Source organism: Pipistrellus hanaki (genome assembly GCF_964339955.1).
Source record: "Pipistrellus hanaki genome assembly, chromosome: 9".
NCBI lineage: Eukaryota > Metazoa > Chordata > Mammalia > Chiroptera > Vespertilionidae > Pipistrellus > Pipistrellus hanaki.
In genome coordinates, this window is record NC_140511.1 from 48,024,243 (window position 1) to 48,049,143 (window position 24,901).

The 24,901-nt window shown below is 42.3% G+C and overlaps 1 protein-coding gene across 2 annotated transcripts in view; it reads right to left on the reverse strand.

Annotated features, from left to right (window-relative positions):
* Positions 1-24,901, reverse strand: part of DENND5A (DENN domain containing 5A) — an 81,995-nt gene that overhangs the window by 45,162 nt on the left and 11,932 nt on the right. For both annotated transcript variants that reach the window (XM_084893466.1, XM_084893465.1), the window contains exons 2-4: positions 6,007-6,078; positions 5,133-5,242; positions 3,032-3,689 (exon numbers count right to left, since the gene is read on the reverse strand). In XM_084893466.1, coding sequence (XP_084749592.1) covers positions 3,032-3,689; positions 5,133-5,242; positions 6,007-6,078 — 840 coding nt within the window. The remainder of the gene's footprint in view (positions 1-3,031; positions 3,690-5,132; positions 5,243-6,006; positions 6,079-24,901) is intronic.

Sequence of the window (24,901 nt, forward strand, 5' to 3'; positions counted from 1 at the left end):
TATTCAGCATAGAAGCCCAGACAGACTCTTTACCACTCTGATATGTCTACATTCTATAAGAAGCTACAACCTTTCCTGAATGAGAACAGCACAAATGGGTTATTTTAACACTTCCCTAGAACTTGAAAGACCCACAAGACTTGACTTTGATAACTCAAAACTCTTGTATTAGGTCAAAGACAGAGTGGAGGGGAAGGCTTGTGCTCAAAACTTAGCTCTTCTTCAGAATGCAATTTCTAGATCTGTTTTATTATTTTTTTAATGGATAATAAATACACTAGCAAAGCCAACAAAATGGACCCATTAAAATTGAAACTAAAAAAAATTACTATTCAGCCCTAGCCAGTTTGACTCGGTGGGTAGAGTCGGCCTGCAGACTAAGGGATCCCGGGTTCAATTCTGACCAAGGGTATATCCCCAGGTTGCAGGCTCAATCCCCAGTGGAGGGGGTGCAGGAGGCAGCCAATCAATGGTTCTCTCTCATCAATGATGTTTTTATCTCTCTTCTCCCTCTCCCTTCCTCTCTGAAATCAATAAAGATATATTTAAAAAATTACTATTCACAAATGGCATGTCCCTTTTTCAGGCAAAAAGGGACAACAAAGAAAGATACATTTTAAAGTCATCCTTCGGGAATGGCTAGCTTCAAATGAGCTTTCATAAGGGCTAGTGGTTTCATGTACTGAAAACCTACCCCATCATTTATAATCACAGCTTGGTTCATAAAGAAGTTATAAGTAACAAGAAGCTTTCCAGAAAATGAGGAAGACTGAGTAGGAACAGAAACTGGTATGTATCGCTGAAACCGGTTTGGCTCAGTGGTAGAGCGTTGGTCTGCAGACTGAAAGGTCCCGGGTTCAATTCCGGTCAAGGGCATGTACATTGGTTGCGGGCGCATCCCTGGTACAGGGTGTGCAAGAGGCAGCTGGTCGATGTTTCTCTCTCATTGACGTTTCTAATTCTCTATCTCTCTCCCTTCCTCTCTGTAAAATATCAATAAAATATATTTAAAAAAAAAAAAGAAAGAAAGAAAGAAAAAAAAGAAACTGATATCAAACTAGGTAGAAGTTTAACAAAGAATCCTACCTCTGCTTACTAATGCTTTGAAAGTTATCACCCTGCTCATGGCTAAGGAAAGAAGAACAAGACCTGGAAATCATTTTGTTATTTTTAAACTACTAATGTAAATAAATAGCAATTATTGACTAAAACTTCATCATTTGTAATATTTTGTTGTTAATCCTCACCCAAAAATATTTTTTCCTTTGAGAAAGAGAGGAAGGGAAGAAGGGAGGAAGGGGGAAGAGAGAGAAATATCAATGTGAGAAAGACACATTGATTGGTTGCCTCCTACATACATCCCAATCAGGCTAGGGATCAAACCCACAACCCTTCAGTTCACAGGCCAGTGCTCTAACCACTGAACACACCAGCCAAGGCCATAGTCACTAACATTTTTATTACACTACAGAAAAGTGCATCAAGGAAGATGATTTGACTATGGGTGGTGGGTACACAATGCAATACACAGATTATGTATCATAGTAATGTACACTTGAAACCTAGCTGACTCTATTAGCCAATGTCACCCCCATAAATTTAATTTTAAAATTAACACATGTGTGTACTCAATGTTTACATAAAAATAGTGTATTGTTTAAAAATATTTGGGAAGAGGACATTAAAATAATTAAGAGATCAGCCAAAACCAGTTTGGCTCAGTGGATAGAGCGTTCGGGCCTCTGGACTGAAAGGTCCCAGGTTCATTTCCAGTTAAGGTCATGTACCTTGGTTGTGGGCACATCCCCAGTAGGGAGTGTACAAGAGGCAGCTGATTGATGATTCTCTCTCATCGATGTTTCTGGTTCTCTATCCCTCTCTCTTCCTCTCTGTAAAAAATCAATAAAATATATTTTTAAAAAATAATAATAATTAAGAGGTCACGGGTAGAACTCTAGATCAAAAAGAAGAAAACTTACAACTTTCTCTGCATTGTTTGTCCACATATTATTTGTTTTTTAAAACTATAATTTTCATTAGGAATACACACAAAAAAATTTGTCTGTGGCAACCACGAGAGAGAAAGAGGGAAGATTTCACCTTACTACCTTTAAAAATGTTTTACCTCTGAGTATACACCTTGAGCATACATTATTTTTGCAATAAAAAAACTAATGTCAACAATTTATTTTTGTTAGTTGAACCTATAACTGGATTATATAATTTAACCAAATAGTGTATATGTAAACAAGTGGTGAAATATAAGGGAAAAGAACGATCAGTTTCTGTGAAAACAAAAATGAATGCTTTAAAAAGATTCAGTAATGCAAAGTCACTAAAATACTATAAGTGAATTAGGAGTATCAAAAGACAATAAAGTGCAAACTAGGGAAAACTGCAACAATCTACAGGTATTCTGGTTCTTTTGCAATGTTCTTAAGTTCTTGCTCCATTTTTTAAAAACTGTATCTGCTGGGGGATGGGAGTGGCCAGGGAGAGGTCAATTTGGGGGCAAGGGGTGGGGAGAGACATATGTAATACTTTAAACAATAAATAATTTCAATTTAAAAAAGGTATCTGGAACCCTGACAATTGTGTTCAGTGGTTAGAGCATCAGCCCACATATCAAAGGATCATGGCTTCAATTCCCTGTTAAGGGCACATATCTTGGTTGCAGATTTGATTCCTGTCCCTAGTCAGGGCCAGAGCAGAAGGTAATCAATCAATGTCTCTGTCCCACGTCCATGTTTCTCTTTCTCCTTGCCTCTCTCTTTTTCTCTCTCCTGCCCTCCCTCCATTCCACTCTCTAAAAAAACAATGGGAAAAATATCCTCGGTGAGGATTAACAACAACAAAAAGAACTAGTATCCCTCTCATGGTCCTTTGGTTTGCCATCTACCACATACCTGATAAAGATCTGAGTTTTGCTCAAATTTTAACAACCCTTGAACCTTTACAGTCAGCCCCACTGTATTTGACATGGAAAGGGAGACCCTATGCAAGAAGAGAGTTCTAGTAAGCACTGACTTACGCTGTGAGTAGAGCAGAATCTGAAACTCCAGAAGAGCACAAGTAAAAAGCTGAAACACATTCTCTACCCCAAGCAGTTCAAAGACCTCTTTGACAGGAAAGTCGAAGAGGGGAAGCTCATTGGTACTTGGTCTCTGGCAGATTATTGGCCCATAGACCCCAGAAAACTTCAAGGACCGGCCAGGAGGTGGGAGTGGCACCTCGTAGAGAACGTTGTATATGTAGCTCTCAAGGGGCAGTGGAGGCGGCTGAGGTGAAGTGACTGCCTGGTGAAGTTGTTCCAGAACACTCCGACATGCTTTCATGAAGGACATGGGCGTGATGAGGCAGATGCACTTAGAGACATACAACGTGTCCCGGCTAATGTCGTAGGAGTTGAAGCGCTGCAGCTTGGTCCCAGGAGTGCCTTCACCATCCTCCATGTCACTGTGGTCTCGACCATCAGCAGGGTGAGCATGTATGACATCATACTCAGCATTATGCATGTGGTAGAGGGTCTGCATTGCACTGCAGATCTGCTTGCTAGTCACCTCCTCATAAAACGTGAGGGCAAACCCAAATGTCCGAGAGCCATCCTCCCTTGTGATAATAAAGGCATGGAACTGTGGCTCTCTGAGATCAGCCTGGGTCTTGAATGCTAGCCCTTTGGGCATGCATAGCTGCAAAAGACAAGGAAACAAGTGGTGAGAATACTCACTGCTGACCCTCTTTTAGGAACACCCACCACTATTTCTTTACTTAGAGAGCATCCACTTCCTGGTGTTTGGGATATCAAGATCAACACAGCTAAGCCGAAACCGATTTGGCTCAGTGGATAGAGCATCAGCCTGCGGACTGAAAGGTCCCAGATTCGATTCCGGTCAAGGGCATGTACCAGAGTTGCAGGTACATCCCCAGTACGGGGTGTGCAGGAGGCAGCTGATCGATGTTTCTCTCTCATCGATGTTTCTAACTCTCTATCCCTCTCCCTTCCTCTCTGTAAAAAAATCAATAAAATATTTTTTAAAGAAGGTCAACACATCTAAATATCTGTCCTAAAGGTCTCCCATTCTAAATAAGATACACAAGTAAATAAAATGATAATGCAGTTATCAGGGATATAGAGAAGTATATACAAAGTGCTAAGGGAAGAAAGAACAGACAACTCAGTCTAGGAACATCAGAAAAGGTTTCCTAGATGAGGTTATATTAGAATTCATCAGGTAGACAAGGAATAGAAGGGTATTTGAGAGACAGGAAAAAAATGCACAAAGAAAAGGAGGAAAAAGAAAGCAGCATGATAGCACGTATTGAGAGATGATGCTAGAAATATATCTAAAAATCAGATAGATGCAACTTTATATCTAAAGTAAAATAAAGTTTTAGACTCTATCAGCTCACAGATTTTGTCATCAAAAAAACCTTCTTTCTATTCAGAGAAAAAAGGGTGCTCATTTCATACAAAGCAAGGAGATGACATAATCAGAATAAAGATGTACTTTTTTCACTTTAACTCAGATGGATTATATAAAGAAACTTGCAAAGCTAATCAAATTGACCTGAATCAATCCGTCCCCATTTTCATTTTACACAAACCTGGCTATCCAAATGAACTACCAGCAGCCTGGATTAACAAATATAAGGACCTACCTTATGTTATATCCATTAGCCTTGACCTTGACCTCCCAAAGCCTAGGTGTTTTTAGAACATAACATAAGCACTGGACTAGGCATTAAAAAACTCGAGGCTCTCCAAGACTGTTAAAAGTAACAGCATTGTGTTTATACATGTCCTATTTAAAATTATGATGAAACAAAAATAGTCATTTCCGTCATATAACTCAGACATGTATAACACAGATTGAGATTGCTTTTAAACCTCACTCTTATGGAATCGCAATGCTATAAGCAACCAATTGTTCAATATTACACAAAAAAGTTTGCTGACCCATTACTATATATTTGTCTGACACAATAGAAATACACTGTGACTTTTAGTATTTTGATATATGTATTCTGAATATCTACTTACTGATCAAAATGCAGAATCATGAGCAATGTATAATCCCTTTTTTAAAATTTACTCTTGTAAATTCTCTTATTTGTAGTTAACAAATACTAACCATTCCCACTGCATCTTGGTCAAAGGGATTCCATTCTACATTCTCAGGGTATCGTGCAAGGACCTTAGATTTGAATGTTCGTCTTAATGGTGTCTGCTCAAAATTTTCTCCTATAAGAAAAAGAAAGAAGTAAATCATCTCCACAAAGTCCTTTGCAATCACAGGTTATGAATGTCTGAGCTTGGTAGTCCAGCAACGTACAGAAATAAAGGCAAAGCAAGTACAGAAATGCCAGGCATCTAAGAATAGGAAAGGTATTAAAGTTATTAGGTAAGTAAAGGTGCTGAAAGTTTAGCATGGTTAATATTGGACACCATTAGCTATCATTCCTTTTCATTAAAATGAAAGTAATTACTACAAACCCAACAGTTAATTTTCTTGGGAGAGAGGGGAGAAAGCACAAGGAATGATAAAGGATTATATCCGTCTCTTTTTTTTTTCTGAATGCCATTTTTAGTTTGCTTAAAGTCAACTAATAACAGCATTGAAGCATAAATGGTTTTAAGTTCAGAATGAAATATGCATTTCTATGATCTCTTAAAAAATACAAAGTAACTTAAAGTTTAAGAACAGCAAGAAAGCAGATTTCAAGGTAAATCTAACAAGCTATTTTATCAATTCGAAATTTCTGAAATTCTCCTTTATTTCCCCCATCTTCCTCCTAAAAACATTACAGCATATTGAAAACAGAGCATTAAGTGAAAAGAGGAAGAACCAAAGAACCCACCACCTAGAGGGATACATATGTGAAAAATCTACTAGTCAAATAGGCACAAGAAAGTTAGGAGGTCAAAGGGTACGAAATGCCACCAGAGAGATATATGTAAGAGGCACCAGAAAGCTGTGGGTAGTCTCAATTTTGTTTTGTTTTTACCTTCAGTTGTACTGGAAATGAAAGGGCTGGCACGGTCCCTGGCTTTAGAAGCCTGTATGTACTGGCATAATGCTATATGACAAATGAAATAACAGAGTATTACAATAAAGTAGTGTGATTCAAACGTTTTGACCATGACTCCAGTATGAAACAAATTTTTCATCATGAAGCAATAAACACACACGATATATATCTAAATTTACCTAAAACAAAAATTTCACAAAATACTTACCCTTACTATGTCATTACCTCTCATAATTTCTGCTCTATATCATTAAAACTAAATATGCTAATTGTTGACCTATTAATGGTTAAAATTCAATTTGAAAAATATTATAGTATAGTATAATAGGATGAAGAGCTCAACTGGTATCAAAGTACTAAAAGGCACTAGTGATTTATCCAAAGTATGCTATCCCAAATATTGATTTTCCTTAGGGGTTATGGAGTTGGGAACAAATTAAATGTGCCTAAATATGTCAAATAAATTTATTAGGAGTTTATTAGGAGTCATAGAGAAATATGTAGGAAATATGATCAAGGATAATTCAATTGAATTCTATATCTAATTATTTATGCTATAGAAAGGCCTTAAGTACTGTGGGGGATAAAAATAATCCAGATGAGCAACTATCCTTAAGGACCTTACTATCAAATATATGTAGGAAAAAGAACATACGCCAATAACCATTTCACAGGGAGACTCCAAATCTTCAGTTTATTTGGTCTAACTATTCAGACAAACTTATACAGGATCCAGTTCACATGCTCTAGTTGATATAATAAATTGTGTTCCAACTATAGTTTTTATAAGTTGGTTTGAAACCCAAAGGGGCTGGTGATTACTAAGAAAAATGCGTTCTTCACCAATACTGAATTGGGGTGACCTAAAGTCAGACAGTCCTTCACTCTAAATCATCCCAGAGATGTTGAAAAAAATTCTTTAAAAGCATATTTGGCCCTGGCCAATATGGCTCAGTTGGTTGAGTGTCATCCCATGCACCGAAAGGGTTTCAGGTTCAATACCCAGTTGAGGTGTGTGTGGGAGGCAACCGATCAATGTTTCTCTCTCTTTTTTTCTCTCCTCTCCTCTTCTCTCCTCTTCTTTTCTTCTCTCTCTCTCCCTCCCTCACCCTTCTTCTCTTTAAAAACATTTTTTAAAGAATATTTTGTAATAATTCTAAGGCACCTGTTCCAGAAACTAATAATGTCACTTATTTTAAAACAAAAACCTTCACTTCCATTCTCTCAGGTTTTGCCTATTATCATGTAAGCCCACTTATTCATAATTTTCAACTTCTGACAATTTTTCAACTTTTTGTTAGTAAAGCAAGTACCATAATTTCAATTCCTCTCATTTCCTGATCCCTTCTTCCAAACTGATTTTTCTGAAACTCTTTCGAACAAGTTTCATTTCTTAAATTACATTTGGTAATCTTCGGCAGCAGGCAGCTGGTACCGCAGGAGCAATGAAGCCCTAAACACTGGAGAGCTTGTCCCGGGCTTTCAGTGACACCTGCGAAGAGCCTACCATTCCAAGTCCACGCTGACAGCACCAAGTAATTAAACAACAAGCAGACGACATAATGATCTTGTCTACAGTCTGAGATTCTCAGAATGTATTTTTAAACTGTGTTCAGTTCTGAGAGAAGATAAGGATTTCTTCCTGCTAAGCTTCTTCGCTTTTAATTGTCAGTTTGCTCATTTCTTCCTTATTAAACTAGAAAATCCCCTCAGCAAAAACCACAAAATATTTGAACCTACAGTAAGTCCTCAGTTAACGTCATCAATAGGTTCTTGGAAACTGCAACTTTTAGCAAAAAGACGTATAATGAAACTAAATTTCATTTAGGATAATTGATATAAACTAGAATTAAGCTCCTTTTGCATATTTCTGGTCACAAAAACATCTCTAAACTTCTAAATAAAGACCCAAAACACTTCTAATATTAAACAATGAAATGTGAAATATATTGTAATAGGTATATATGTGTGCATATGTGTGTGTGTGTATGAAAGATTAATACAGCCAAGACAGGTCTGGCTCAGTAGATATAACGTCGGCCAGCGGACTAAAAGGTCCCGGGTTCAATTCCGGTCAAGGGCATGTACCTTGGTTGCGGGCACATCACCAGTAGGGGGTGTGCAAGAGGCAGCTGGTCGATGATTCTCTCTAATTGATGTTTCTAACTCTCTCTTCCTCTCTGTAAAAACTCAATAAAATATATTAAAGAAAAAAAAAAGATTAATACAAACAAGTAAGATCATTATTTCCCAACCCACTTATTCCCGTTCAGGGTTGCAGGTGGCCATCTGACAGAGCAAATCATTACCCAACCTTGGACAGGATACCATTCCATTGCGGGGAGCACTAACACCCATACTCACTCAGACTGAGACAATGCAGACAAGCCAATGCCCCTGACATGAACATCTTTGGAATGTGAGAGGAAACCATAATATCCAGAGAAAACCCATGCAGAAAAGGGGAGAATGTGCCAATCCCACACAGACAGTAGCCCCAATCAAAAATCAATTATTTTTTCATCAATGTTATAATGAAATGACATCGAATGAAACCACGTAATTTGAGGACATGCTGTATATAGGAAACAGGGTAGTTATCACTGCCCTATATGAAAGCCTTTAGAAAAAGTTATTTTCCTAAGATGGCAATGAGGTGCCTCCTAAGACATAATGAACATTGAAATGAGGAATGGGGGATTATTTAAGGAGAGAATTTAAAAAAAAAAAAAAAAAAAAAAAAAAAAAAAAAAAAAAAAACCCAAAGCCAGAGGTGGACATAATGAGTTAGAGCATAGACAAAGAGAAAGGGGAAGCTATGAATTACAGGGAGAAGTGGTCTTTAGATCCTCTGTCCTTACCACCACCTCTCCACCTCCTGCCGCTTCTTCAAACAAGCTGAATAAAGAAGTCTTAAAGATAAAGAGTCAGGTTCTGAGTGGAGGCACCACAGAGAGTGCCAACCTTAAACAATAATTTCCTGTGTACTAGATTGGGCCTATAACAGAAGCATAGCATTTCACTGAGAGGGAAAAGGGAGGTGTACAAAGAAGAGTTATGAAGCCCCTGAGAACAAAGCATGTTTATTATAGCTACCCTATAAAGAGTGTGAGAAAAGTAATAGACAAAACAGATTCAGAAAACTAAGATCTTTTTTTTTAAAACATATTTTATTGATTTTTTACGGAGAGGAAGAGAGAGGGATAGAGAATTAGAAATATCGATGAGAGAGAAACATCGACCAGCCACCCCCGGCACATCCCCTACTGGGGATGTGCCCGCAACCAAGGCACATGCCCCTGACCGGAATCGAACCTGCGACCCCTCAGTCCGCAGGCAGACGCTCTATCCACTGAGCCAAACCAGTTTCGGCAGCTCTTTTTTTTTATTTAAAAAAAATAATTGAATTTTTCATCATTTTACTGGGGGCTGAGTTTTGAGAATAAGCACTAGAGACTTAATGCCTGAGGAATGCCAACATTAGCCCTACCTCCTGAGACCTGTATGCGTATCATAAGCTAATTCTCAATTATTTAGACCTTTGAAAACTTAAACAAGCCACTCTGGTGTGACTCAGTGCATTGAGTGTCATCCCATGGACCAAGAGGTCCCAGGTTCAATTCCCGGGGTGGTGGGCTTGATCCCCAGTAGGGGGCGCGCTGGAGACAGTCGATTGATGTGTTTCTCTCCCTCTCCCTTCCAATCTAAAAATGAATAAAAACATATTTTGAAAAGAGTTAAACAATATTAGGAATATGACATCACAATCACAACTGTCCTATTGTCCTAGAAATAATAAGCAATTATTTGCCCAACAGAGTATACAAATATTGATTATCAAAACTAAGGCCCATTTCTAAAGCTAGATAAAAATTAGTCAACTAGTTGTCTATCTTTGTGAATCTGCCACCAGGAAAGTACAGTTCAGATAAATCATTGCAGATTTTTTTTTAAGCTTGCATGCCTTGCAAAGACTTTCTAATAGGTTCTTTGTTTACTTGCTCTGCTTTGACCAAGCCAGAAACAAACTGACATCTGTATTGCTATTAGGCTGTTGGTACTCGCTTGATTTGAATAACCCTAAAGGAGGGATGCTTTTGCTGAAAAGCTTCAAAGCCTAAAGTCTCTGAAGATTTATAAAATTTTGTATAAATATAAATTTTGTTTAAATATAAATACATGTTTATTAATATTTAATATGTGCATTTTTCTGGGGAGAGAACACAATTTTCATCAGTCTCAGAGTCCCATGACCCAAAAAGGTTAGAAACCACAACTCAAAGTGTTTCTTCTAATTTGGGCGGAAACATTTTGATCACTTACAGATTAACCTAAATGGGCAGGTTTAAATAAGTCTAAAATAGAACACATGTAAGATGGCTGCTCGGGTATACACCTAGCCGCAGCAGCTCACAACAATTTCAAGGGAATACAACTAAAATGTAGAGTGGACATTGCCCAGAGCTACAGGTAGTCGACTGACTGAAAACTCTACAATAGGAAGGAGGGAGAAAACCAGAAGGAAAATCAGAGGAGCTGAAAAAAAGCCTAAGGTACGGAGACATGCTGCGCGCTCGCACGCACGCATGCGCGCGCGGAGAGGTCGCAGCCGGAGAGGAGGAGAGGGCTGGGTGCTGCCTGGCGTTCCCTAGCAGGAAGGAAATAGAACCCCCAGCCTGGGCTGAACCCCCGAACCGGCAGCGCTGAGCCCCAAGTTATGTGCCAGACCCTGGGGACCCAGGCTCCGGCAGGGGGAGACAATCCCGGGGGACGGCGAAATGCGGGGCCCCCGGAGTCGCGCGCACATGGCGCGCAGAGGACTGAATGTTGACTCTGATGCTGGATTACCCTAGCCGGAAGAAACAAAGCCTCCGGCAGCAGCTCTGAGCCTCAGTCCAGACCGCCACGAACTCCAGGTCTGGGCCAGTCCCTGGGGACCCAGGCTCGGGCAGGGGGAGACGGAGCTGTGAGGTGGAGTCCTGGGAGCGCGGCGAAAGGCCGAGCCCCCGGAGTCGCGCACACTGTACGCAGAGGACAGTCTGTTGACTCTGATCCTGGACTCCCCTAGTGGGAGGAAGAAAGAAAGCTCCAGACTGGAGGAACGCCACGAGGAGCAGGAGCCCCTGCCGGACACCGGCCAGCGGGGCGCCAGCAAGGAGCCGGGCGACGGGGCCCCCAGTGGGGGGGGTGCCCCTGAGCCTTCGACTGCTGAGCGCTGGCAACGGAGCCAAGGACGGGGGCTACTTCCTGGGCGGCGCCGACCCCGGCAACAGACTGGAGCAGCGCGGGAGCCCGCGGAGAACAAAGGGGTGCCACAGGCCAACCTGCTGAGCTCCCAGGACAAGGAGGAAGAAACCAAAGAAGTTCTCAATGTGAAGAAATCAAGTGAGAGCAAATGATAGTAAAATTACTTAAGAAAGAATACAAAGAAGATCTTGAAAAATCAAAGACTACGTCAGAACTCAACGCACCAGCCAACATTGCAACATAAATGTGTTTTGTTTTTTTTTTTAAAAAAGAAAAAAAAAAAAAGAGAAAAAAGGGACAGAATGTTGGAACAGCGGCGACCAGGCCTAGAGTGGCCAGGCACAAGGCAGTGGCAGCTGGGCCTGGAGCAGCAGTGGCCAGGCCCCAGAGCAGCAGCAGCCAGAACAAGAGTATCAACGGCCAGCACTGGAGCAGCCAGACCTGGGGCAGTGGCAGCCAGGCCTGAGGCAGAGGCGGCCAAGCCCAGGGTGGCCAGTCCAGGAACACCCAGACACGGAGTGGCTGGGCCCGGAGAAGCCCGGCCCAGAGCAGCCGGGTTGGGAGCAGCTAGGCCCAGAACAGCAGTAGCCAAGCACGGAGCATCCAGGCTGGGAGCGGCCAGGCTCGGAGCAGCCAGGTCGGGTGCGGCCAGGCCCGGAGCAGCGGCGGCCAGGCTGGGAGCGGCCAGGCCCGGAGCAGCTGGGTCTGGTGTGGCCAGGCCTGGAGCAGCGGCTGCCAGGCTGGGAGCGGCCAGGCCCGGAGCAGCAGCTGCCAGGCTGGGAGCAGCCAGGTCCGGAGCAGCTGGGTCTGGTGTGGCCAGGCCCGGAGCAGCGGCTGCCAGGCTGGGAGCGGCCAGGCCCAGAGCAACAGCTGCCAGGCTGGGAGCGGCCAGGCCCGGAGCATCCGGGTCTGGTGCGGCCAGGCCCGGAGCAGCGACTGCCAGGCTGGGAGCGGCCAGGCCCGGAGCAGCCGGGTCTGGTGCGGCCAGGCCAGGAGCAGCGGCTGCCAGGCTGGGAGCGGCCAGGCCCGGAGCAGCCGGGTCTGGTGCGGCCAGGCCCGGAGCAGCGGCTGCCAGGCTGGGAGCGGCCAGGCCCGGAGCAGCCGGGTCTGGTGCGGCCAGGCCCGGAGCAGCGGCGGCCAGGCTGGGAGCGGCCAGGCCCGGAGCAGCCGGGTCTGGTGCGGCCAGGCCAGGAGCAGCGGCTGCCAGGCTGGGAGCGGCCAGGCCCGGAGCAGCCGGGTCTGGTGCGGCCAGGCCCGGAGCAGCGGCTGCCAGGCTGGGAGCGGCCAGGCCCGGAGCAGCCGGGTCTGGTGCGGCCAGGCCAGGAGCAGCGGCTGCCAGGCTGGGAGCGGCCAGATCCGGAGCAGCAGCTGCCAGGCTGGGAGCGGCCAGGCCCGGAGCAGCTGGGTCTGGTGCGGCCAGGCCCGGAGCAGCGGCTGCCAGGCTGGGAGCGGCCAGGCCCGGAGCAGCCGGGTCTGGTGCGGCCAGGCCCGGAGCAGCGGCTGCCAGGCTGGGAGCGGCCAGGCCCGGAGCAGCCGGGTCTGATGCGGCCAGGCCCGGAGCAGCGGCTGCCAGGCTGGGAGCGGCCAGGCCCGGAGCAGCCGGGTCTGGTGCGGCCAGGCCCGGAGCAGCGGCTGCCAGGCTGGGAGCGGCCAGGCCCGGAGCAGCCGGGTCGGGTGCGGCCAGGCCAGGAGCAGCGGCTGCCAGGCTGGGAGCGGCCAGGCCCGGAGCAGCCGGGTCTGGTACGGCCAGGCCCGGAGCAGCGGCTGCCAGGCTGGGAGCGGCCAGGCCCGGAGCAGCCGGGTCTTGTGCGGCCAGGCCCGGAGCAGCGGCTGCCAGGCTGGGAGCGGCCAGATCCGGAGCAGCAGCTGCCAGGCTGGGAGCGGCCAGGCCCGGAGCAGCCGGGTCTGGTGCGGCCAGGCCAGGAGCAATGGCTGCCAGGCTGGGAGCAGCCAGGCCCGGAGCAGCGGCTGTCAGGCTGGGAGCGGCCAGGCCCGGAGCGGCCGGGACCGGAGCAACCGGTCCCAGAGCAGCAGGGTCGGGTGCGGCCAGGCCTGTAGCAGCAACAGCCAAGTCCAGAGCAACTAGGTCGGGAGCGGCAGTGAGCAGACCCGGAGCAGCTGGTTGTGGAACGAACCAGAGCAACAGAGGCCAGGCCCGGAGCAGCCAGGCCCGAAACAGCTCGCTCCTCGCCTGTACCTGCCCACAGCTGCCTCTCAGACATGGCTGGAAACTTTTGCGGGAACTTGAGGGTCTGCTGAATCAAGTGCTGAAGGCTTAGATCTGGATGTGTTGAGTTAGTATAGCGCTGGGGTGCTGATCTGTGAGTGCCTTGGGTGGGGCCTGGATGAGGCTGGTTGACCTATTTGGAAATGTCTTTTGTGTGAAGTGTATCATTGGGCATGTGGAGGTATTATTGATATGAGAAAATGCTAAGTAACAGATTTACTATCTGAAAAGGGATTTACTATCGGGGAAAGGGAGGGAGGAAGAGACTGAACATAAACTGTGCACCTATGGATGAGGACAATGGGGAATGGGGAGGGGGCAGAGGGTGGGGTGGGAACCTGGTGGAGGGGGGAAGAAAAGAGGAACCTTTGTAATAATATGAACAATAAAGATTGATTTAAAAAAAAATAAAATAAAATAAAATAAAATAAAATAGAACACATGTACTACTAAATAACTACTTTCTAAGTGAACAAAAAATAATAATAATTGACTTTGTCAATAGAATAATTTTTATCTAGTATGATGAAGGTTTTGCTTCCGGTTATGGCAAAGTAGTTCCTATGAGACCAACTCTCTTGCATATATATATGAACTCTGGACAAAATATTTTTTAAAGAAACAACTATCCCAAGATACTGAAGAAGAAAAAGCATACAGATTCTGAAGTGGGAAGGAGGATCAACACTTGGAAGAAGGTAACAACACTGGTTTCCCTTGTTAGGGCTTTTGGCCAGGGAGGTCTCTGTCTGAACCACGAGAGGTGACTAAAATTCACACAAAGGCCCACAGTCTTATTAGCTTGAAGAACCTGAATACGAATTAAAAGGCAACCATCGCAGCTGACAAGTGAAAAGGGGAAATTCCAGAGAAAGCCAGAAAGGAGGTCCCCCAAACCATGTATAAACTCTGCCCAAGTCTCTGAATGAGCAGACCCCAAGCAACCAAGTTAAGGCTAAAAAAAAAACAAAACAAAAAAAACTGAACAGAGATTTAAGCTGCTGCTTACTATAGGGGAATAGAGTTTAACAAAACAACCAAAATTCAATGCTCTCTATTATTGGAAGTTAACAGAATCCAGAGTCTCTACAACATAGGTATCTCAATATCAAGAAACAGTCACAAACTGCTCAGCATCTAAAGAAACAGGAAAACATCATTCTCTTGAAGAGTCAATCAACAGAAACCAACCCTGAGTTGACCCAAATATTGGAAATTAGCACAGAGGATTTCAAAAGAGCTAGATCAAATAATGAAAAAATAGATCTCAACAGAGAAACAGACAGTAACTCGGTGGATGGGCTTAACAGCAGATTAATTATGCAGAAGAGTTAGTGAACTTAAAAATAAATTCACAAAAATTATCCAATCTGCAAAACAGAGAGGAAAAATTGGGGGTTGGAGGAGGGCACCAGAAAGGACCTGAGAAAACTATGGGTTAACAAGTTTAACACACATATAAGTGGAGCCCCAGAAGGAAAGGAGAGCAAATGAGATAGAAAACAATATTTTTAGAAGTAGTGGGGGAAAAACACACACATAATTTTCCCAAATTTGGTAAAAGATATTGTGAAATAATTGAAATAGACAAACAGATATCTGCCCCAGTTCCTAGCACAGAGCTCCTGAAATCCTTGTGATTTCTAAGTGATAAAAACACTAACAGCATCTCTTATTCTAATATTAGTCTTTAACCTCATCCCTGACATAAGGCTTCTAAAACCCTTGAAAATTCCTAAGTTAAAAGAGTACTAGGAGCATCTTTTATTCTATTGAGGTGACTCTGTGTAATCCCCTAGATGGCTCTTGGATGGGGGCTAGTCCAAACGCTGATTAGAAGCTTGGAATTTTCAGCCCCACTCCTCATCCTCCATAGAGGTAAGAGAAAATAGGAAAGACAGAGAGAGAGAGAGAGAGAGGGAGGGAGGGAAGAAAAGGAGTTAATAATTGACTATGCCTACATGAAGGTTCCATAAAACACAATAGTATGAAGTTCAGAGAGTTCCAGGCAGGCAAACACATCCAGATATACCCCAACTCCACAGGGACAGAAGCCCCTGCGCTCAGGACCTTTCAGACCTCACCCTATGTATCTCTTCATCTGGCCGTTCATCTGTCTCCTTTATCACATTCCTTTAATAAACTGATAAATAAACTGATAAACACAAGTGTTTCCCTGAGTTCTATGAGCCACTCTAGCAAATTAATCAAACCCCAGGTGGGCTGTCATTGGAAGCTCAATGGTCAGAGCACAGATGATAACCTGGTATTTAAGATTGCTATTTGAATGGAGCAGTCTTGTGAGACTGAATCCTTAACTGTGGGATCTGATGCTATCTCCAGGTTGACAGTGTCAGGACTGTAGGGCACCCAGCTACTACAGAGAATTGCTTGTTGGTGACCAAAAGTGTCAGAGTGAAATATTCTTTTTGTTTTGTTTTGTTTTGTTTTGTTTTTAATATATTTTATTGATTTTGTACAGAGTGGAAGGGAGAGAGAGAGTTAGAAACATCGATGAGAGAGAGTCATCGATCAGCTGCCTCTTGCACACCCCCTACTGGGGATATGCCCGCAACCAAGGTACATGCCCTTGACTGGAATCGAACCCAGGACCTTTCAGTCCCCAAGCCGACGCTCTATCCATTTAGCCAAACCAGCCTCAGCTGAAATATTCTTTTTGTTTTTTCTTTTCTTTTTGTGAAGTGTTCTTCATAAGTAGTAAAGGAGATACATAGGCAAGAAACACAATACTATAGAAGAAATGGGTTTTTCCCTACCTAAAAAGGAAAAAGCTGTTTTTTTCCTTTTCAGAACTAAATTTACAGATGCAAGAAGCTCAGTGGAGCCGAAACTGGTTTGGCTCAGTGGTAGAGCGTCGGTCTGTGGACTGAAAGGTCCCAAGGTTCGATTTTGGTCAAGGGCATGTACATTGGTTGCGGGCACATCCCCGGTAGGGGGTGTGCAAGACACAGGTGGTCGATGTTTCTCTCTGATCGACGTTTCTAGCTCTCTATCTCTCTCCCTTCCTCTCTGTAAAAACTCAATAAAATATATTTTTTTAAAAAGAAGAAGAAGAAGAAGAAGAAGAAGCAGCAGCTCAGTGGATCCCAAGCAGGATAAATACAAAACAAACAACAAAACATACATAGGTACATCATAGTCAGATTTGGGGGTGAAGAGGAGGAAGGGGAGAAAAGAAAAAGATTTAAAGAAAAAGAATCTTGAAAGGAGCCAGAAAAAAAAGAATACTACATACTTTAAGGAGAAAAAAATAATTGAAATTACCACTGCCTTCTCATCGGAAACAATGGAGGTTAGAAAGCATGAACTAACACCTTACAAATAATAAAGGGGGGGACGGGGAGGCAGAAAATCCTGTCCACCCAGAATTCTATTAATAGAAATAAAAAATCTTAAAAAATGAAGACAAGCCCTGGCCAGTGTAGCTCAGTTGGCTGGAGCATGGTTTTGTAGTCTCTAAAAGTCGTCGTTCAATTCCTGGTCAGGGTAGACCCAGCATGCAAGTTTGATCTGAAATAGAGGCAACCTATCATGTTTCGCTCTCATGCCTCTTCCTTCCTCCCTCCCTCCCTCCCTCCCTCCCTCCCTCCCTCCCTCCCTCCCTCCCTCCCTCTCTCTTTCTCTCTCTCCCCCTCCCTCTCTCCCTCCCTCCCTTCCTCCTTCCCTCTCTCCCCCCAACCCCTACCTTCTCCTTCTCTAAAATCAATAAAATCATATCCTCGGGTGAGAATTTTTTTTAATGAAGACAAAATAAAAACATTTTTAAGTAAAGCAAAACTAAGAGAATTCATCACGTACAGACCTGCACCACAAGACTGAGAAAAGCCCATCCCAATAGATTATATACTGTCTGATTTCATTTATATAACATTCGTGAAATGACCTAATTTTAAAAATAAAGAACAAACTGTTAGTTGCCAGAGGTCAGAGATGAGAGGCTATAAAAGGGCAACCAAATTCTTGTGGTAATGAAACCATTCTGTATCCTTTTTAAAAAATATATATTTTATTGATTTTTTACAGAGAGGAAGGGAGAGGGATAGAGAGTCAGAAACATTGATGAGAGAGAAACACCGATCAGCTGCCCCCTGCACACCCCTCACTAGAGATGTGCCAGCAACCAAGGTACATGCCCTTGACTGGAATCAAACATGGGACCCTTCTGTCCGAAGGCCACCACTCCATTTGGCTGAAGGCCCAGCCAAACAGGTCAGGGCCCATTGTGTATGCTGATGGTATCATTGTCAATATCCTGGTAGTGATAATATATAGTTTTGCAAAATGTTACTATTGATGGAAACTGGATAAAAGATACCAGAGAATCTCTGTATTGTTTCTTACAACTGCATATGAATCTATATCTAAAATTAAAAGTTTAATTTTTAAAAGCAAATTATTAATTAAATAAAAAATAATGTTTTTAACAATCCGTCAATGGTTTAAAGCAGAGCTTTTAAGCTTTCAAAGCTATACCCTGGACAAAAGTCATTGAAGGCAACTGAACTATCCCTCTCTTCAGGCCTGAAAATGTTACATGAACTAACTGCCTTTCCTCACCACATCAACACCAATCCTATAGTCATTCATATTACCTATAGCAACAGTGATGAAATTCTTTTTCTTGGGAGTGGATATAGCCAGATTATTATGCTATCCTTTGCATACTGACATTCTGGGATATCCTAGAATTGATCCTGTTGGTTACATCAGTCACCAATTCAGTGCCACTCATGCTATAATCAGTTTACTTTCTGCACTAAAAGATGTCACTGTATCTTTGTTACCAACACTCCTGAAACAGACTGTCCATCAGAATAGTAGTACTATCAAAACACACTTCTATTTCTAGTGCATGCTGAAGAACCAATTTTTGTTTTGTGTTCAACTCATTTGTTGCCCCAGCATTTCAGTTCTCTCTGTCCTCCAGATAATTTCTGAGCCCCTGTACAAATCAGAGATTATTTCCTGTCATCTATCAGTGGGGCACACGTAATAAGAAAAGGGAAGGCCAATTTCTAACTAAATGAGAATTAATCTTGCTGTTACTTTCAGGTGACTACATTATTATCAGCACTTTTTAAATAGAGACATCTTTTAAAAACACAATGAGGCTATCAGAGTTTTGGTAGCTACAGAAAACTGTCTAGCACTGCACTCTATTCATGACTCTCCTTCACTTCTTCTACATATGAAATGAAGTATATTTACAGCTCCTGCAGCATAAAGTGAAGAAGGAAACTACTCCTTGAAGAGACAGCCTGTACTGTGGCCCCACATCACCAGCCGACTGTGGCACTCAGGAGTCTGCATTCACAAACATATGCCCAGAAAGCAGACAATGAGCTGCCCCTCTCTTGAACAGGCCACAAGGCCTCTTTAAGGCACAAACGCAGGAAAGCTGCTCACCAGGCTTTTCAGCGGAAGAGGAATAGAAACCATCTGTTACTGCCATGTTTTCCCCTCGAGGCAGATTTGTTCACTTTCTCAACATATTTTCTTTGTGAGATAAGTTTAGATTGTATATAAAGCCATTACTTTTATTGATAATTTGCCTTCTGCTTGAAATCTTTCAGGCACCAACCTAGTCCAACTCATGTACCCTGATCTACAATGTACTATTTTAACAAGAGAATGAAGTTTGGAACCTATCCAGATAGGACTGCTCCAAACCACAGCTAGGACAGAATTTTGGAAGCAAGACATCAAGTATAGATACTGCCTCCCTTTTCAGTCCATCTGAATACCCTGCAGGGCACACATCTGTCAAGCTAACATCTAAGTGTTGGCAGGGATGTAGTGAAAAGGGAACACTGTTGGTGGGAATATAAGTCCAACCACTATGGAAAACAATAGGGAGGTTCCTCAAAAAATTAAAAATAGCCTGACCGGCGTGGCTCAGAGGTTGAGTGTCAACCAATGAACCAAGAAGTCACAGTTCAATTTCCACTCAGAGCACAAGCCCAGGTTGCAGGCTTGATCCCCAGTGGGGGTGTGTGCATGAGACAGCCAATCAATGGTATTACCTCATCCTTGATGCTTCTCTCTCTCTCTCCATCTCCCTTCCTCTCTGAAGTTCAATAAAAATATATTTTTTAAAAATTAAAAATAGCCGAAACCGGTTTGGCTCAGTGGATAGAGCGTCGGCCTGCGGACTGAAAGGTCCCGGGTTCGATTCCGGTCAGGGGCATGTACCTTGATTGCCGGCATATCCCCAGTAGGGGGTGTGCAAGAGGCAGCTGATCGATGTCTCTCTCATCGATGTTTTTAACTCTCTATACCTCTCTCTTCCTCTCTGTAAAAAATCAATAAAAAATATATTTAAAAAAAAAAAAAGATTGCAGAAGTGTATTTTAAAAAAAAATTAAAAATATATCTACCACACAATCCAGCAATTCCACTTCCGGGTATATACCCAAAGGAAACAGGATTTCAAGGAATATATGCACAGCAATGTTTAATTGCAGATTATTCACAATAGCCAGAATATGAAAACAACCAAAATGGCAACCACAGATGAATGGATAAAAAAGACGTGGTATGAACACACAATGAAATATTAATCAGCCATGAGAAAGGAGGATATCCTGCCATTTGCAACAATATGGATGGACCATGATGAGCACATTATGCTAAGCAAGGTAAGTCAGACACAGAAAGACAAGCACTATAAGTTATCACTTATCTGTAGAACCTAAAAAAGTCAGACCATTAAAAAAAAAAAAAAAGATAGTTATCAGGGGACTTGGGGGAGGGGGAGGGAGGAGACAAGATTGGTAATGTTCAAGGGTACAAACTTGTACAAGTAGTAAATAAGTCATAGAGATCTAATGCATAGTATAATGAGCATAGATAATAACATTGTACAAAGATGTTATATGATAAATATTGCTTCAATGGCAATCATAATATATAAATGTATCAAAGTAACATGCTGTATACCTTAAATTTACAAAGTTTAACATGTTAAATTTAGGGGAAACATACCTGAAGAAAGAAAGTTCTTGAAAGTAAATGGAAAAAATCTGGAATTCTAGGCCTACTACAATCAAGATTTATACAAATCACTAGAGGCTCGGTGCATAAAATTTGTGGGGGGTTGGGGGGGTCCTCAGTCCGGCCTGCACCCTCTTGCAATTCAGGACCCCTAGGGGGATATCTGACTGCCAGTTCTGACTAAACCAGCAGTTGGACATCTCTTTTGCAATCCAGGACTGCTGACTCCTAACTGCTCACCTGCCTGATCACCCCTAATCACTCACCTGCATGCCTGATTGTCCCTAACCCCTCTGCCTGCCTGCCTGGTCACCCCTAACCCCTCTGCCTGCCTGCCTGATCGCCCCTAACCGTTCACTTGCCTGCCTGATAGCCCCTAACTGCTCGCCTGCCTGCCTTATTGCCCCTAACCACTCAACTGCCTGCTCCATTGCCCCTAATCCCTCTGCCTACCTGCCTGATAGCCCCTAACCACCTCTGCCTCGGCTCCCACTGCCACGGGTTTGTCCCATCCGGAATGACATCCAGAAGGTCATTTGGCTGTCCGGTCTAATTAGCATATTAAGATTTTATTATACATTTTTACCCTCATGGTGTCCCAGCTACTCCACCTTCATATAAGGCACCCGTTTACTTCCCCATTCTCACCCGCCAAACCCCTTCTCTCCATCTTTATACATTATGTGTTCTAACTCATTTGTATTTCCTCAAATATGGCATGCTTTTTCATACCTTCATTCTTTTGCAAATGCTATTCTCTCCCTAAAATGAACTTTATATACTTCTGTGCCTGTTAGCTAATCTACAATTATTCAAGTGAGTGCTATCAAAATCTACGGTATTCCAACAATGTTGCCATTTTTCCTTCTCCAAGTTCTTTTGGGTTTCTTCTGTGGAAGCTATTGTCAGAGTCATTTACTAGTCATAAAACGAATCTGCTCCATTGAACTGAATTCATACGACATGGTTTTCAGATCCCTCACCACCCTGACTCCTAGTACTGAAATTAGTATTCTATCTAGGTGTGGTCTAACTAGCATAATTTAAAACAGGACTATCCTACCCTTTTTAAACAATATATATTAATGCAAGCTAAAAATCTCAACTTTTTGTCCACTAAATCACACATTTGCCATAAATCAAACTTGTAACTATAAAAGCCTTACATTTTATTGTCTTTTGGGGGGATTAATCCTCATCAAGGATATTTTTCCATTGATTTTTAGAGAGAGTGGAAGGGATAGGGGTTGGAAGAAGACAGACAAAACATCAATGTGAGAGGCAAATCAATTGGCTGCCTCCTGCACACTCCCCAACAGGGCTGGGGTTCGAACCTGCAACCCAGGTATGTGCCCTTGACCAGAAATCGAACCCCAGACCTTTGGTGTGCAGGTCAATGCTCTAACCACTTAGCAACAACAGCCAGGGCAATCCTTACAGTTTAGTGTTGCTATTAGATCACATCTCCTTTCTATACTTCTACTTTTGCATCAGCTGCTTCATCAAACAATTCAAAATTCTCTCTTATCCCCAAGTATATTCTAATCATTCCCATCAAAACATGCCTGAGTTCAAAAATGACAGCTGACAGTATTCCCCTCTTCTACCAGTGAACTCCCTTAATAAAGAAAATGTGGTTAGTCTGACCTAACATACTTTTAGTGAGCCTATGTTGGCTCTTCATAATTACAGTTTCCTGTTCTAAACCTTCATATCATATATTTAAGCCATTCTAGATTTTGACTAGGAATACGTAAAGCCCTAAACAGTTTGGCTCAGTGGACAGAGTGTCGGCCTATGGACTGAAGGATCCCAGGTTTGATTCCGGTCAAGGGCATGTACCTTGGTCACAGGCACATCCCCAGTAGGGGGTGTGCAGGAGGCAGCTGGTCGATGATTCTCTCTCATCGATGTTTCTAACTCTCTATCCCCCTCCCTTCCTCTCTGTAAAAATCAATAAAATATATTTTTTAAATATTTTTTAAAAGATTTTTTAAAAAGGAATACATAAAGCTCTTACAGTCTCAGTTTGAAAATATGTTTTTTTTGTGGTAATTCCATGAGTCCTTACATGTTATTAACAAAGAGCAAATGATCTCATCCCAAAATTCTTTCAGAATTCTGAGCTGTAATTTGTCTGAGTCAGGAGACATGAATTCATTCAAAGGAATTAAATGCCCCTGTACAAATCCTGTATAAATGTTTAATGATTTCAGAGTTGAGTGTCCTCTTAACTAATTCAATTCTATCCTTTCCAATTTATAGACAATTTTCCTACAATTTGGGAGGGAAGTCTCTCGAGCCATTTCAATCTTGGAGGTATTTGAAAAATTTGGTTATTTGGGATTCCACATTTAGAGTATCACCCAGCATAAAATACCCTTCTTGAAGAAATATTTAGCAAAATAAAAGTTTCTCCTGCTTTTTTATTTTTGTTTTAGGTTCTTCTAAACAAACCCATGAAACTGTTAGAGAAAGCTAAGATACTAATTATAACAGTTCATTATTATTATTATTATTATTATTATTATTATTATTATTATTGATTTCAGAAAGGAAGGAAAAGGGAGAGATAGAAACATCCATGATGTGAGAGAATCATTGATTGGCTATCTCCTATATGCCCCCTATTGGGGATTGAACCCACAACCCGGGCATGTGCCTTTGACTGGAATTGAGCCCAGGACCTTGAGTCTGCAGGCTGACTCTCTATCCAATGAGCCAAACCAGCTAGGGCTAATTATAACAGTTCTTACCACAGCAGCAAAAACCAAACTAGCCAATCTATTACAAAATGAGGCTAAAGGATTTTGAAAAATGAATGTATCTTGCTACCATAGTATGAAAAAGAGAAGAAAATGTGCCAAGCCAAAAATTTAAATTATCCCTGAAAATATTACCACAATTCATCACCATATCAATCTACAAGTATTTATTAAATGTGCAAGACTTGCCGAGACCGGTTTGGCTCAATGGATAGAGCGTCGGCCTGCAGACTGAAAGGTCCCAAGTTCGATTCCGGTCAAGGGCATGTACCTTGGTTGTGGGCACATCCCCGGTAGGGGGTGTGCAAGAGGCAGCTGATCGATGATTCTCTCTCATCGATGTTTCTGACTCTCTATCCCTCTCTCTTCCTCTCTGTGAAAAATCAATTAAAATATATATATTTTTTTAAATGTGCAAGACTTAATTAAAACAATTCATCTAGCCCTAGCTGGTTTGGCTCAGAGGACAGAGCATCAGCCTGTGGACTCAGGGGTCCCGGATTCGATTCCGGTCAAGGGCACATACCTTGGTTGCAGGCACATCCCCAGTGGGAGGTGTGCAGGAGGCAGCTGATTGATGTTTCCCTCTAATCAATGTTTCTCTCTATCCCTCTCCCTTCCTCTCTGTGAAAAATCAATAAAATATATATATTTTTTAAAACTGACATGTCCATAAATCCAAGTTTCAACCCACACCTTATAATAGGGAACCAGCCCCCTCCCCCAACAGTCTCTTCTTCCCCAGAGCTCACAGAGTTAAGAATCTGGGAGCCTCCTGTCAAGATACCCTCAATAACAGAAGAAATTTTTCTTTAATCTTAAGACTTTTTATACTAATAAATTATTTTTGTAGAGTTTTCTAATCACTAAAATTTTACCCACTGATAAATCAAAGCACAAAGACTAGCATTTGTTTTAATAAATGTGCACTAAAAGCACTGTATTGGTCATATCAAAAGCCTTGTTGTACTTCAGGCCCAGCTGTAAGAGCAATGGAAATGTTTCTCTCTCATTCTGTAGACTGCTGAAAATAGCTCTCACACACAAAAGAAGGTGGGGGAGCTTTTATTCAAGCAGTCCAAAGTAGTGCTATAGCATAGTGTTTAAAAGTTAGCTCTGAGATTACAAGTCTAAATGTGAAAGGTGAAACAATAAGGCCTTTAAGAGAAAACAAAATACACTAAACATAAAGAGAAAAGACTGAAATATTGGATAATATTATAACTAAAAACTTTTGTTCCTCAAAAGTAAGTCACCATAGAGAATGAGAATACAAAAAGGTTACGAGAATATATTTTCAATGCATATCACTGACAGACTCACATGTAAAAGTATACACACATAAACCCACATATGATAAAAAGTGAAAAGAATTCATCTGGGTGATGGTTACAAACATGTCAATCTATATAATTATGATTTGTATTTAAAGGTATACTGCAATAAAAATATTTTTAAACTGTAAAGTACTACATAAAGACATCAAATGCTAACGGCTTAAATCTGGATAGAATTACTAAGTATTTCTGTACCTTTCTATAATTTCTAAAATATGTTTTTATTGATTTTAGAGAGAGGGAGAGAGAGATTGAAACATAGATGAGAAAAACATCAATTG